This window comes from Anoplopoma fimbria, chromosome 19 (genome assembly GCF_027596085.1).
Source record: "Anoplopoma fimbria isolate UVic2021 breed Golden Eagle Sablefish chromosome 19, Afim_UVic_2022, whole genome shotgun sequence".
Taxonomy (NCBI): Eukaryota; Metazoa; Chordata; class Actinopteri; order Perciformes; family Anoplopomatidae; genus Anoplopoma; species Anoplopoma fimbria.
In genome coordinates, this window is record NC_072467.1 from 3595623 (window position 1) to 3611321 (window position 15699).

The window sequence follows — 15699 nt, forward strand, 5'->3', positions numbered from 1 at the left end:
GACATACAGTGAGGAGCGGTAGGCAACATAATCCATCAGCTCACCTGCCCCTAAGGTAAACATCTTTGTGCCTCCATAGACCAAGTCCTGCTATCTCTCTCTCTCTCTCTCACTATCCCTCTGTTTGTACAATAGTGTTTGTATTATAACAGACTGTAAATGTGAGACAAACACAGGCTTCTTCTTGGTCTGACATATTTATTAGGTTCATATCTGAATGTACAAGCAAAATTGACAACAGGAAACAGACACATTACTCCCTAAATGAAAAAAAACAAAAACACCAGCATCAGTCCACTTTACAAAAAAAAAAAAAAAAAAAAAGCCATTTCAACAAGGTTGCCTTTTGCACACACTCACCTTCACAAATGTATCGAGCTATAATGCGAGGAAGATTTAAAGTTTGAAATGGCATCAGAACAGACAATAGGATGAAATAACAATTTAACATCCATTGTCTCTGAATTAAAGTTTTGGGCCTACATTGTACAAACCAGCACATACCCAATGAGGTGAATGAGGCTAATGTCCTAACTTAATGGCACTTAAAGATAACTGTATGACTGTACCTCATGCCATTATGCATAACATCACACCATACCCGTAGCTAGACTGCACACGCACCTCACTCACGGTGAAGGAGACACACAGACGCACCAAAACACAATGTAAGGGTCAGACGCAGTGCTTAGGTTTGGCAAAGGATGGGATGAAATAATCTGACCCTGTACACACCCTGACATAAAGAAACACAGCCCTGTTTTTCTTTTCTAACCCTGACTTATACCAATGCTTAGTCTACACAGCTCCACTTCAAAACATCTCAAAGTGCTGAACAGATAAAAGCAAAATATCTGTGGTCTAAGATGAATCTTCCGAGTCTTTCTTTGACATGTGGAATCTTCTCCTACTGTTGATAACGCCATCACATGACTAAAAAACATGAGAGGGATCAAACAAAGACTGCTTTAGATTAATCCAGTCCTGTGATACCATTGCAAGAAAGGAGGCTACTTCACAGATATGAAAGCCAGTTGTAAAACTGGAGGGAAGACACACTTTGGCAAAGCATTTAAGAAAAAGTATTCTAAAGTATCTACATAATTCACTCGTTCAAGTCAAACATTCCCACCTCTTTGAGTGGGGAATAATGTGGTGGCACTTGACACCACCAAATACAAACCAAAAGTGCTTCTTGAAAAAAGTGCTTTTTAAATAAATACAACAATCTATGTAAATCGTTCCATAGGCATATATTCAATTAAAGTCAACTCCTGCCCTGAGAAAGAGAGAGACAAGGAGAAAGATAAAGTAAAGCATGACTGTCTGGCAAACCTAAAGAATAATTCTGGGTTATTACAACTTGGGTCCTGTTTTTGCCATTATGTATATCAGTTATAATTAGATTGTACTCAACAAGGTATAATGTTAATAACATAAAGAAAGAAGATCAGCAATCCAACTGCTTTTAAACAAGCCAACAGTTTAGTTGGATTATCTAAACAACTGTATTTTGAGGCAAACATGAATGTGTGCTCACTCAAAGTGTTGATGATTATTTTCAATATTGATGAATCCGCTGAGTAATTTACTTATTAAATGGATTCATTGGTTGGGCTATAAACTGTCAGGAAAAATAAACATATCCATCATAATTTCTTAAAGCCCAAAGAGACACCATCAAATTGTTTGTTCTGTCTGACCAACAGTCCAAAACCTAAAGCCATTTTAGTTGGAAATTGGGAAACTGAAATTAGGTAATGTTTGACATTTTTCCTGAAAAATTACTTGATGACTAAATGATTAGCAAAATTGTTGCCTAATATTTTTCTGTTGATCCACTTTTACATTAATCAACAAATTTGTTCAGCTCTCGATCATAATCCATCATAACACAGGAAAAGTATAAGATAATAATATCAGTTGAAACAGTAGTTTTGGTATTATTTCAATGTCGACCAGCGTTTTCTCTTCCTAATAAGATTGGTGAACCTGGTATTTTGTTTAAAACTGAATGAAAATAAGACCCAAGCTCTAAACCAGCATTATGCTTTAAGAAAATAATAAGGAGGACAAACCCCAGACTACCGACTCACATTCACGCACACTCTCACACAACCTCTATGTAAGAAGCAAGAAGCAGAGGAACAGGAACTGATGCTGGGGCATTAACTGAAACACAGACATCATTATTGCCTCATTTCAACAGTACAACACACACATACAATACACACGTTGCAACCTGCAAAACAACCGCCTTTCCATACATTGGATTTATTCCAAAAATAGATATAATGTTTATATATACTGTTTACATTTATATTACGTTAACATATTACCAAGAATAGCCACAACCTAATACATGTTCAAATTTCACAATATTACATTTAAACAGCTCTGAGGGTGATATGAATCGGTATGTGAACATCACTGCTTTTTTTTTTGCACGCGTGTAAGTATTTAGTTGTGTATACATGTGTGTACGGCACTGTATGTATGTGTGTGTGTTACACAGGTGTGCTTTCTTTGTATCCGCATAACTGTCCTTTGACCTGAGAATGCTCTCTGTACCTCAGACAGAGCTCAAACACACATACACACACATGCCTGCACACATGGATACAGCAGCACACACACACACTTTTCAACAGGGAGGAAGTGACACATGATGCTCCCAAATCTGAGGCTCCAAATTTAAAAAAGGGTTGTTTATGTTCTGCATGATCCAAGCAAAGAAATCTTACTTGTATTGAGAAATGATTTTAGTAGCATGTATACAAAAAAAAAAAATTATCACTCACACATTTGCACTAATAAAATATCTGCCTGGTATGAAATGCTGAAAAGAAAATGGCAGCTAGCTTTGCAAGCATCTTCGCTTTTGTAATCTTGGCTAATTATTCTAAGAAGACAGTTGTTTTTACTAAAGTGTAAACAGTCAAATGCTCTAATAGAAAAACACTTTGGGCTGTGATTTAATGCCCGGAGAGCAGACATTCTCAAACGAAATTAATGCTGAATTTAATAAAGGTCCTATTTCAGACTTAGGTATTTTTTTTCTTAAAGTGCCACGGCTGGCATTAAAACACTCAGTGTGACCTCTGCTCATCAAAACAGGTAAGAGTGTTGTCACTCTCTGGAAATCAATGGGGAAATCACATTTTGAAGTAGTTCATATGTTACAGAATTTGGCTTTGGGTTTCTCATATGATGAAATGTTCTTTAAATCATACTTTCCTCTTTGAAGCGGTTCAGTTATAATTTAGTCATGACGCTGCAGGAGAGATCAATGTACCTATATGTAGACATGTGTTACCCAGCATACATACTGTTAAGGGCTGTTTGACCCAAACACTGAGCAGCTCCCATTCTTCAGACACAAAAAGGGCATAATGAGGGCTGCTTACATGAAGCAAAGGTGGCATTGCTGTGTGTTGAATGGACAGGTATGAAGCATGTGTGTGTGCATGTGTGTGTGCATGTGTGTGCCTTTGCTGCATCGTTAGGCCGGTCCATTAGCAGATGGCTGCATCTCTCTGCAAGTAAAAAACAAAACAAAACAAAATAATTACAAAATTATGAACATGATAAAATGGACAGAAAGTTTTTTTTTTTTTCCACTAAGATTTTGAGATATCTACCACTGACAATTCTGGCCCCAGCCTTATACAATGCCAGTGAACAGAATTTGGGTTATAACCTTCAAAGTACAGAGGAATTACAGTTAAACAAGCCAGTAACATCTCTTTTAAAGAGAGGGAAACTAGGATTACCGCCTCACATTTGTCTGTCTCAGCCAACAAGTCAATTTGCAGCTTACATACACATCTGTTCAATTTGTCATCAATTCATCCTTGAGTCCACTGGCAAAATTTGAAAAAATATGGCATAAAAAGGCATACCTCAGATGTTGTAATCTCAAGAATGGATCGGAAGGACAACCCAAAAACATAATGCCTCCGGACACGGCTGCCGCCAGTGCGGAGGCATAAAAAAAACAAACAGGAAAAAAACAGAGAGAGCGGCCACTATAGGCTGAAGCTATAGCTTATATAGCCGGTGGAGACCTTCCAAGATTTTTACAGTGTACATGTTACAGTGTTCTGAATAATCAGCAGGCATGGCAGAGAGAAACAGCAGGGAAACAAAGCATGAAGAGCCGCCATGTTTTCACATCTTACTCTGTGAATTAAGGATTTATTTTGACAAATCCAGAATTGCTGATTGTTGGATAAATGGAAAGACTAACCAAGATGGGTTTGGTGAGTTTTATATTGTTTCTGTCCAGATGAATGAAGTGTGTTTTACATGAGTTGAAAAGGCAACTAAACCTGACTTAGTTCGGTGTTAGAAAGAAACTCAGAAGTTGTAAGATGCAATGATATTTCCACCATTGGCATTATCATTTACCCTCAGCACTGGTTGGACATCCAAATAAAAAAGTGGCGACTTTTCTCTTTACTGGTCTATTTATTGTTATCCTTTTATAAAACAGTCAAGTTACGGGCTGGTCGAATAGAAACAATTGCAGGAATATGATACATTGTACATAGCTGAGAATACAGAGATGATTTACTATGTGAAACTGTATTTAGTGAAATCATTTTTTGAATTATGTTCAGTTGGCAGTTAGAAATGTTAAGAATGGCCAAAAAGTCCAATCACTCTCTAAATAGCGCCTTTTTACATCCGTTCACAATAAATACACCCTTAAAATGTCCTTATAAAAGTGCAACACATGTATTATTACATTTTCATTAAAAAGAGAAGTGTCACTCTCACATTTTGTAATAACCACTGCAATGTGTAATCATTTATTACAATACGGTTGTTATTACATAATGAAGTGAAAATTGAAAAGTGAAATTTATTACATTATTTCAAGTCTGTTATTACACAAACACACGCACACACACACTTACTGTGTGACAGCAGCAGACTGGTTAGTTGGACTGGTGGTAGTTGGGTTGGGACAGTCCCCATGTTTCTTTCCCTTTTTGCTTTCTTTCTCATTGCCTTTCCCCTTGTCTTTGATGGAGAGTCCTTCTATTGGCACCTTATCTGCTTCGCTGCAAAAAACCAAATGAAGATATAACTAACTAGGGTCATAGTCAGGGATTGTCACCTGAACTCTTAACGTAAGGAACAAACTGCAGATGCTACTTTCTGCTATTGGCTAAATTTCACAAGAGTTGCTGCTTTCAGATGTCCCCACTGGCCAGTACCTTGCCTAGCGCGTACAGCAACGTGTGAATCCACTCGTCTGTTACTGCCGACATATAGCTGGCTGTGACAGACCAACATCAGAGTAAATTGGGCACACAGTGGCTAAGGTTTGGGCTAAGGTAATTACCCTCAGATTCCATCTCGGATATATTTAATTGTAGCATGCTTGTAAGTGCACTGTTTGTTAGTAACTTACTAATGTATCGTTTTGTTAGAATGTTGATGTGCTGGATTTGTAGCAACTTCTGTTCATGGCATGCTATCTGACATTCTGTTAGTAATGTGGGTGCTCTGAAAGAAAACAAATCATATACACTTTCATTTATGTTATGACTGCGACCAGAATAATCTGTATCATAAAAACAAAGCGTTATCATACGCTGCTCTAATCTTTCGGTGTAATTTAGATAACAGGCCACCTTTTGATTTTTTTTAATGCTGAGTGGACTGTTTCATGCCGGGGGTCATCATCAGGAACTATAGGGTCATGTTGAGAATATGGGATGAGCCTTGCAAAGAGACGGAGGTCCTGTAGGTTCTCTACAGGCCACCAGTTCTGAGTTAGTATATTATTTTGATGAATTAGGCTGGTCCTGAATTGTGGCAAGTAATTGTTACATCACATCCTGTTAAATGCAACAAGCAAACAAAAACGAGGCATATAGTATGTGCTTATGATGGCCTTTTTAAATCCTTCATACAACTTCAGGAACACTCCAGAGCAAGGACCTCAAGCAAAACATACCGTCTCACTGCTGGTCTGAATACTCTGGAGTCAAGGGGAGGTGAGAAAGGAGGGAACAGACAGGAGGAGGGCAATATCAGAAGAAAAACAGAGAAGGTGGAAGTAAAATTGTGCGTGAAAAAGATTGGGGGGGGAGAAGAGCTCTATAAAAACACTTTAAAGTATGACTAGGAGAAGAGCGACACTCTGCACCAATCAAAACAAGAGAGCAGCTGCACATCACTTGTGTGTGAGTTTGTCTACCTGCTGAAGACTGCCCTTTCATTTTTGGCGTCGACGGTGAGCCGAATTGTCTCCTTTCCAGCCCCAGTGGTGATGGTTTCTGTGGTGACCATCTCGCCGGTTGCAGACTCTGTCTTCCCTTCCTCCTCATCGCTGTCTGAGCTGCTGGAGGAAGAGCTGTCTGACGCTACCAGTGGAGCTTTTCTCGCCACACACACACTCCACACACACGCTGCAGAGAGCGGAGAAGAAGAAAATGATCTGACTTCACAATGGCTGTACGCTCATGTTCTTGGAGAGGCAAATATGTCCTGGTCCACCCTGAAGGACCGCAAAAAATAAACATGGCACTGAGTCAATTGGCCATGCTGCAGCAACTTACGGTTCTGGTTGGGTTTGGTGTTGCCTGATCCGCTGAGCTCCGAGTCCACCGGAGAGCTACATCTAGGGCCTGTTTCAGAGCTGGGGATATAAGTGACACAGATAACAAAACCCGCAGAAAATACAGTACATCCAATAAAACACAGACATTTAAATTTAAGGGGGAATTTTATTCCCATTGTAGTGTGTATCTATTTTTTTTTTCTCAAATTATTTAATAAACAAAGAACAACAACTATAGAAATATTTTTTGGAACAACTGGGACAACCAATGTTTAAAATGCTTTTTAACTTCTAGCTGTAAATACATGCTGGGGCTTTTCTTTAAATATATTCTCAGTTAACCATTACCACAATGTCTTTATTTTGCCTAAATGTGTAGTTTTGTAATTACTGAAAGGGTGATGCAAATATATTTTATAGCATTTTATCACAATAGTTTGATCAAAACAAAGCTTTAAGATGCAATTTCTCAAATAAGCTCCTTAAATTTAGACTTCGCTCAAACTCACCAACAGAAAGGCTGGAAGTCCGTGAACTTGGCCCATCCTTTCTCCTCTGCCTCTGTGGCAGCTGGTTTGGTGTCTGGAGGGTCCCAGGCAGAAAAGCCCACTCCTGCTGCAGGAGCCTTTGAGTTCACCTCCCCGAAGTCTGCTATCCAGCCAGTACCTGAACGCCATGAGACACATGCTCAAACCCTGCTTTAGCCCTTACATATGGACAAAACAATAATGCATCCCTACAGAATACAATATTTCTCACTCTTTGTTGCTTCGGTCTGGCCCTGGCTTGCGAAAGGATCTAGGTCATCTTTGGGATTCTCTCCCTCCTCGGAGTCCGAGTCTGCTGCTCTGTCAGAGTCCTCAGTGCCAGAAGCTGCTGTCCTTTCACAATCTTTACTGGCTGCTGGGCTCTGGGATGATCGTGACCCACCAAACCTTGAATCACACAAAACATTTTTGTATGTTTGACTGAGCAAGGACAATTAATTCAAATACATAACTCAAAACTGAAGCACAATGCTGAAATAAAATCCAAAGCTGATCATCAGTATGTATTGCTGTGTGTCTACCTGTTACGGGACTTGGTTTGTGCTGCAAATTTGATCTCTTTCTCCTCCCAAATGTCCTCTTCATCATCATCAAAGGGCTGAATCCTCTCCTTGGCACAGGTCTCAAACACAGCTGTATTAGCCTGCAGAGGACATGTGGACACAGCACATGTGTTTAGTTTAATCAGTGTACATCAAGATTCATAATGCACCATAACAAATGCTAAGATAAGGCTAAATCTAAAACCGGAATTGTCTGGCTGTGTGTTGGTTAAGTCATTATTTTGGGCCCTAGTGTCCATACAGTTCAATAATGAATCTTCAAGAATTGAAAAAGACATGTTCAGCCCAAAAGCATTACAGAAATACAACTTTATAAAACAAATATGTGAATAAATTTGTGTAAATTACATAAAATAACTCACATTGTCCTGGCCCGCATCAATGTTGATATTGATCTCCGCAATTCGGTCAAACGTTGCTCTGCCGTAACAGAAGAAATCACTCAATTGACACACAATAACAGAAGCTCACTGTCATACAGAGAAAAGCGTGAGTTAATTTACCCAATGCTGTCATCATGATCAGTAAACTCCTCATCATTGAAGCCAAACTGATCCACAAAGTTAGCTGTCATCTGCTGGATCTGGTAGTCTGAAAAGGCCTAAAACACACATAATAATTTGAATTAGATTACTATCTGTGATAACAGAGGCCCTCAATATTGTGTGTATGTGTGCTTATGTATGTCTACCTGCTGTAGTGTCAGTTCTTTAGGGAAGGGGCTCTCCATATCATCCTCTGAGGAAGAGCGTGGGTTTCCAGTGCCAATCTGGAAATGGAAAAACCACAGAAAATGCCACATGTGAAGTTTGAGTGTGTGCGTAATTACAGACAGCTATTATCTATTGTAGATGAGCATGTGTGTTTCTTCACCAGGTCTATGGTGTTCCTCCTATTAGTCTCCGACAGGGTCTGGTCCACAAAGGTTTCCCAGCGCCCTCTGTAGTCCTCTGGCAGCTCTACATCCAAAAACAGCAGCATAAAGAAAGCATTACTCCAATTGAGTGGCAATTGTGTAAATTCCTTTTCTTTCACAAAGGAAAGTGAGTGCACATGTCCACACTCACCTGTAATGAGACTACTAATCTGTGTGTGAACTGGGCCCTTCTCCAGGTTGTGGACTACTGTGTTGGCAATTCTTGTCAGATGTCCCATGTACCCTCTTCTCATACCACCTTCTGACCTAAACACAGAGGTACCACACACTCCATTATAGGCAGCTGCTGCCTGTTAGCAAGAACAACATTATGCCTTTAAGATCCTTACTGTATTTTATCATTCTCTTCCCAAGCCTCCAGAATCCTCTGGACAAGGCGGCAGTGCTGAAACAACTTGTAAGAGACAAAAATAGAGCGTTAATAAATGGGTTTTAATCTAAATCCCAGCAGATTACCGTAAATGTAATTTAAGCCTCTAGCTTCAAACACAAGCAGAGACACCTACATGAGTCACCATTAGATTATGTGCAGAGTTTTCAGGGGTGGCTGAAGGTTCAGAAGGGGTATCAGTCAAAGCCTGCTCCTGTGAGGCATCCTGATGAGGCTGGGACTTTTCCTGGGATCCCAAGCCAGGCTGAAGTCTCATTTCATGGGCACAGGGCCGGAGGATGGCAGCAACACAAAGCTCCACTTGGAGGTGCAGGAAGTTGTTCCATGTATACTTGAAGAACAAGTCCTGAAGAAAGGCATTTTTTCCCGATGGGACATTTAATTTGTATTACTTTCTCATCATCGGGCTAAAAATGCAGCATGTTTGCTCATCTCACCAGAAGCAGGTCCACTGTATTGAGTCGGCAGAGTTCCTGCGCTACAACCGCGTGGCTAGCAGAGCTGGTATACAGCAGAGAGGCCACCAGTCTGGCTACGTGCAGACGTGTGTTTCCTAATGGTTCCTCTAGCACACCCAGAGAAGTCAGCATAGGATTCCGCTAAAAGTGCACAGATGGAGGGCATAGAGGAATTTGGGAAACAAATGTTTAAAGGTTTAGCAGAGTTGTGTTTTTCAGGTGCAACTACTGTTGATAAATACAAAATGGCAGAGCAGCAAACATATATTTTTAAGAAAGGGGTATTCCTGATATTTATAGTATGCTCTCACTATCTGCAAGTGAAAGAGCTTGATTATTTTCCATTGCTTTCCATATTGCCTGAGACTAGCACTTGGATGAATTATAATGCTGTACAATAGCTATCATATGTATTTATCATGAGTAGCATTTCTTCTCATACTACAACAGCTAAAATGAAGGAACTACAGATTATTCTATCTTGGTTTAGGTACCTTGGGCGGCTCCAGAAGTAGCTGATGGAAATGTATCAGGTGTGGTTGGATGGCCAACAAAATGCTGCTGTTAACGGTGTAACTTCTCTCAAATCCCTGAGCATCCATCACACCATCCACCCTGATATATGAACAGACCAAATGTATTAAAAACAGGAAACAGATATATAGAACATGTAATAAATGGTCAAGAGAGATGTGACTACCTTCACCAGGTGACTGGCCAAATGAAAAATGACATTAGGGATCCTTACATAGTATAACTAGATAGTATTAATCATACACAGTTTGAAATTGCTTAAAACTCTCACACTCACACAGGCCTCCGGATTTCCAGTAATGTGAGAATAACTTGAATTCCATTGATGATACAGCTTTCAGTACTTTCGGCTGAGAACATATTCTGCAGCAACTGCTCCACGCACTCCTGCCTGTGTAAACAGAATTGAGTATGTCATCTCCTCCACATCCTGTAGAAGGAGAGCAAGAGTGTGCATGTGTGTGTGTGTGTGTGTGTGTGTGTGTGTGTGTGTGTGTGTGTGTGTGTGTGTGTGTGTGTGTGTGTGTGTGTGTGTGTGTGTGAGAGAGATAATCTTTCTGACTTACGACTCCAGCACAGTCAGCAAAGGGTCAGGCTGTGAAATCTCTTGGAGCTGATTGGCTTGGTCTCTGCTCAGACGAATGATGTCGCACAAAGTCTGAGATGCATTGGACTGCCTCTGTAACACAAATACACACATGGACATTATGTCCTGTAAATTGTCTATTCAAGAGTCTGTGTGGTAGTGATAGCATGTATTAGCAAAGACATAAGTTAATATAAAGAGACTGAAATGCCCTTCTACCTCTTCATCTCTCTCAGGGTGAATGAGCTCTATGAGTCTCTGGGCCAGTTTCTCTTCATTCAGCCACTGTTGAGAAAATATCACATTATAAGTGCAAACAATATCAGTGTGAAATGTGTAAAAGTATGGTATGAATGTGGGTTCATTTGTCTCATACAATAAGTGTCTCGAGCCTAAGAGGGGCTGGCTCAACGCAGCTGATAAGCCTCAGGAGCACATCCATCATGGCTGATGTGTCAATATGCTTCAGTACCAAGGAAAGGAATCCCTCCTTCCGTCGCAGGAAACTAATCACCTGAACACAACAGAGAGCAGAGGAAACACCATGACACAAAAATTATACGAAACTGAAAATCTGTGTCCAAAAAAGTTGTATTTGGGATTATTTCTAAAATAGCAAAAAAAAGGATTTTAAGTACCGGTAAGTGGGATATTTTTTCTGCAAACAAACATGCTGTACAGTTTTTTTTAAATGCATTCTTTCAGCTATTTGAGCAGCAAAATATATAACATGTTGGGGTGGCAGATGTACAGGGGTAGATATTTTAAAACATCTGCACATGCAAGAACAAATGCTTTTTAAATTCTGCCCTGTCAGATTCTATGAAGGGCACAGACATTTATAGCTTCAGGGTTTCGCCTTTTGCACACATAATCCCAAACTAAAGATAATGCAGAAAATACATGTCCATACAACTCCTATCCACTTGCAAGAATACACACATAAATGTATACTAAATGTTTTGCAGTGTGGACTATTCCAAACAAGTACATCCAAAATCTTTGCACATTAAAATGTCACTAGTAGCTGTAGTAGGTGAGAAATGTGTTATTTTCTGAATTTGGTGAACTGAGTACAAGTGGCAATGATATCCACAGCCACTTTCGTTAAGTCCAGTGATTAGATTTTTTAATTTAGTATCATGGAACAAAGTGATGATCCATGTTAAGAAGCCATCATAATAATTTAAAATCATCCCTCTGGAACATAAATAACCAATTAAAATGTCCAACCAGCTGGCCAGACGGACAGGGCAACTGACCTCACCACCCTAAGGCCCCACCATTAACAGGGTAATATGTGAAGTTTGTACACTGCTTTATGTGTTGGAACAGCTGCCTGTTTGCATTTCAAAAGAAATAAAACTTTACAACCATCATGGTTAAGAGTAATTCTTAGTGTGAGCAGTTTTATTAACTTGCTGTAAGACTCGGACTTTGTGAATTAAATCACCTCAACACAAAAAAGCTGTCATCTTCTCGGAGTATGCCCTTTGATTTATCTGTATTAATGTATGTGTGAGTGTGTTTATGTGTGAGTGTGTGTTTTTTTGTGTGTGTGTGTGTGTGTGTGTGTGTGTGTGTGTGTGTGTGTGTGTGTGTGTGTGTGTGTGTGTGTGTGTGTGTGTGTGCACCTTACCTGCTCAGTCTTCCGTGTGATGAGGTTCCCAATTGTCTTGCTAAAGAAAGATGCCAGGAGGGGGTTAAGTGGGGACGGCTGCTCCAGGAAGGCATACAGAGTTTCCAGCAGAGGCTCCTCATTACCCAGCTTATCATTGATCACTCCCACATCGCATGTCAAAAGCTCACATGCTATATTTGGATATCTGTAATATTGAAGAGAACACACCTTGTACTAAAACCAAGCAGAAACAAAACAAATGTATATTGTCTACCTAAGTTGTGCTAAAGTAACTGGAAAAAAACAGGAACAGGGTTTCACATGTTGTTGTCCAGCAGCAATTAATGAATTTTACATTTACAATGCATCATCAATGGTTTGGTTATATAGCTGGATCAAGAACCAATTGTTTTCACAAATCTGATTCCATTTGAACCCTCATCTTTACAAAAAAAAAATGTCAGGTAAGAGATATGATGTAGTGCAGCACCAGCAGAATTAATATTTTCCTGGATACAGTATGCTACATCAGCACATTCTGCACAACCACCTACTTGAAGCGCTTTGTCTCCTCTACACCAGTAGGGGGCTCTGTAGTAATCATACGGACCAAGTCCTGCATGCACTGGTCCTGGCACACAAACAGGAGAAGTCTACAAATCCATAATGATCAGAAAAGAAGCAGCAGTTAGCATCCAAAGGACATACTGGACAGTGAATGCAATAATATCATAATGTGCTGCTGATATGCAGTATATAAACACACCAATGGACAATTTACAGACCTCCTGTTCTGGGCCTTGCACTCCTGCAACACATCTTCCTCTTCCATGAGCTCAAGGAGCGTGACATCCTCCTTGTCCAGCAATGCCTCCAGGTGGGAAGATGTGTGTAAGTCAAATTTCCAAAACATGGCTGACGTCACCGGCACATACACTTAGCTGTTGACCAAAAGAGGATGTGAAATGGTGATCATGCAACATGACCGTTGAGCCCACATATATACAAGTTAATGACACTATTTTTGACTGTGTGCTGAACAATTAACTTTGTGATAGAATATAATGCAGACTCTTACATATGGACAAGGAGCAGAATCCTCAGTCAGATCTTGCTAAACAGCCATTTGCCTTATTGACATCGCATGGCCTGGACATCAATGAGCATCAGCAAATTCACACAATGAAGACACAAACACAGCCACTTCAGTCAGACACACAAACCTAGGAGATATTGGCATCAACCTGGTAATGAGAAAATAAGAAAGAAAAAATAAAATGTCACAGAATCATTTTGAGGAACAGTTAACTCGCCTTCCTTACAGTCATAAGAAGAATTTAAGTCAGCGTAAGAGCCGTGACTAGGCTTGTACTCCTCTCTGGAGGGAGCAGGAAGCAATGCATCTGTAATTGAGTTAGTGCTGCACATCTGAGTATGGCCATTACCCAGCTTGCTTTGAGAATGGCCTCACACACACACAGTTACAGGAGTAAATAAGTAGGGATAATGCTGTATAAAAACAAAACACCTCCTGCAGGGACACATATAACTTTAGTGTATTACTTGAAACAAATGTGTCAGCCAGTGGATTGGGTGAGGACTACGGATTCTTGCATTAGCTGACATCTTGCAAAGTTAGGTGTGGTGATAATGACAGCTGAACACAGTTTGAGGCAGGCAGCAGCTTTCACTGGCCGATGCCTTCAGGGGAGGGATCTTCAACTTAGATCCCCCTTTTACTCCAAGAAGCCCACGGATACAGTCGAGAATCCATTGCATCCGCCATCACCTACTCTTCTGCTCAAAACACACGATTGCCGTGATAAACAAGCTGCGTGACGTCATCCAGCGTGTTCCTCTAAATTGTGGGTACGGATCCCCGCGATAATGCAAAGTCAGCATGCACACATCTGTAGAACATCTGTAATGCATTCACAGTGTGACAGTTAAGGTTTTGACATAACAGTGACTCCATCACAACGACGATCTCCCGAGTCCCTTCCATGCACGTCTTGGCTATAAACAACAACAGTAAACAAGGCCACACACACACACACACACACACACAGGTGCTTATTGAGCTCAGACTGAGACCTGCTGGGACCCATCCTTACCCCCTTTCTATGTTATAAATGGATGTTAAATGTTACACCAGCACAGACATGATCGGCTTAAACACGGGCCCTCGCGTCCTCTGATCAGCTGGTTAGCTAGTTAGCTATCATTTTTTATATTATGGCATATTGTGTGTATATAAGGGTTAACTTAGCATCACCGGTTTTATCCAGACTGCTGTCTTAACTTCATGCCCAGTTAGCTTATCTCCCGTTACCAGTGCGGTTAACGGTGCCTTTCACCTACCTTGCATGCATGCCGTAAACCAGCCCGCTAGCAACGTCTTAATCGCGTTGCTAACGTTACCAAAGTATTTGAATACGGCAACGTTACCGGTGGCTCCAACGCTAGCAACTGTCAGTTATGTTGTAACGGCTGCCTGACGACGTCCTCCTTAGCGTTGCCATCGTGACGACCACTCGCTCGGGGTTTACGTTAGGTCACCGTTACGTGTTTTCTCAGACAAGGCCAACGGTTATTACGTTTCAGTCATTTTAAAAAAGTTCAACGGTAAAAAAATAACCGGCGAATTCGTCGTTCAGGTCACCCGGAGGCCCGTAGAGGACTGTCCGTGTCCGCTTGTAGATACTCTGCCTCCCCCGGTTGCAATGTCATTCGCACGGACGTTGGCCTGCCCAGCGTCCGTGTTGACCCGTGGGAGCGACACTGTCCCAAATTATGTTTCAGCACCAAGGCAAACAAAACATCTGTAATATTTGGAAATCAAAATGGCGGATACCTATAACGTTCAACTGTCCATCAAGTGTATAAACAGAAGATATACTCCCTATTTATTTTTGCTGTCACCCTGAAAAATTGCTTTCAATAAAAGAAAAATACTGCAGCAAAAATGTTCAGATTTATAACTGTGGCATGAAGGTGCAATGAGATTAAATAATAATAAAAACATGTTCCACTATTACAAATATTTGCTTTGGTCTCACCAGTGTGTTTGGGGACTGTCCATCACACTTTGAGTAGTTTGTAGCACTTATTATATTCGTATTAGTCTGTTGCAATTATTGTTTTCGTAGTAATTTGCCTCTGCACTATACTTTTGCTCTGGTTTATGCTTTAAGATGCTTGTTTAAGAAAGGAGATGCACTTATGACTTCTGGTGACTAGTAGTTCTCTTGAATACCTATGTTGAATACACTTATTGTAAGTCGCTTTGGATAAAAGCGTCTGCTAAATGACTGTAATGTAATGTTTGCTAAAAAGCCTAGGGACCTAGTGTTGAATATTTCTTGCAACATTAACAAAACCAGACAGATAATGCAAAAGTACAGCTCAGATAAGCGTTAAATAAAGCCCCAGAAAAAGGATACTTCAATACATGCTGTAACCATAACCTGGTGTACTGAGGACC

General features: G+C 40.4%; 1 protein-coding gene across 2 annotated transcripts; it reads right to left on the reverse strand.

Annotated features, from left to right (window-relative positions):
* Positions 1-189: 189 nt before the first annotated feature.
* On the reverse strand, positions 190-14903 carry ppp6r2b (protein phosphatase 6, regulatory subunit 2b). Of its 2 annotated transcripts, none has more exons than XM_054620816.1 (25): positions 14577-14903; positions 13294-13459; positions 13001-13156; positions 12770-12868; positions 12234-12420; positions 10971-11108; positions 10814-10879; positions 10575-10687; positions 10286-10399; positions 9969-10089; positions 9454-9615; positions 9141-9362; positions 8955-9019; positions 8756-8871; positions 8562-8647; positions 8380-8457; positions 8192-8289; positions 8051-8108; positions 7647-7768; positions 7337-7512; positions 7087-7243; positions 6576-6655; positions 6215-6425; positions 4923-5069; positions 190-3536 (listed from the first exon to the last, which is right to left on the reverse strand). In XM_054620816.1, exons 3-25 carry the CDS (start codon positions 13126-13128, stop codon positions 3503-3505), a joined length of 2778 nt encoding a protein of 925 aa, XP_054476791.1. In that variant the 5' UTR covers positions 13129-13156; positions 13294-13459; positions 14577-14903; the 3' UTR covers positions 190-3502. The 2 variants fall into 2 exon arrangements, with proteins under 2 accessions (XP_054476791.1, XP_054476790.1); XM_054620815.1 differs by having other exon boundaries at positions 9132-9362.
* Positions 14904-15699: the final 796 nt, after the last annotated feature.

Bases quoted from the DNA above. Each gene is read 5' to 3' on its own strand.
- ppp6r2b (XM_054620815.1), bottom strand. From the start codon at position 13,128: ATGTTTTGGAAATTTGACTTACACACATCTTCCCACCTGGAGGCATTG. The intron at 8,458-8,561 runs GTGAAGAAACAC...TTCCATTTCCAG, and splicing joins GGAGGAACACCATAGACCTG to ATTGGCACTGGAAACCCACG. The intron at 8,109-8,191 runs GTAAATTAACTC...CTGTTACGGCAG, and splicing joins GATCATGATGACAGCATTGG to AGCAACGTTTGACCGAATTG.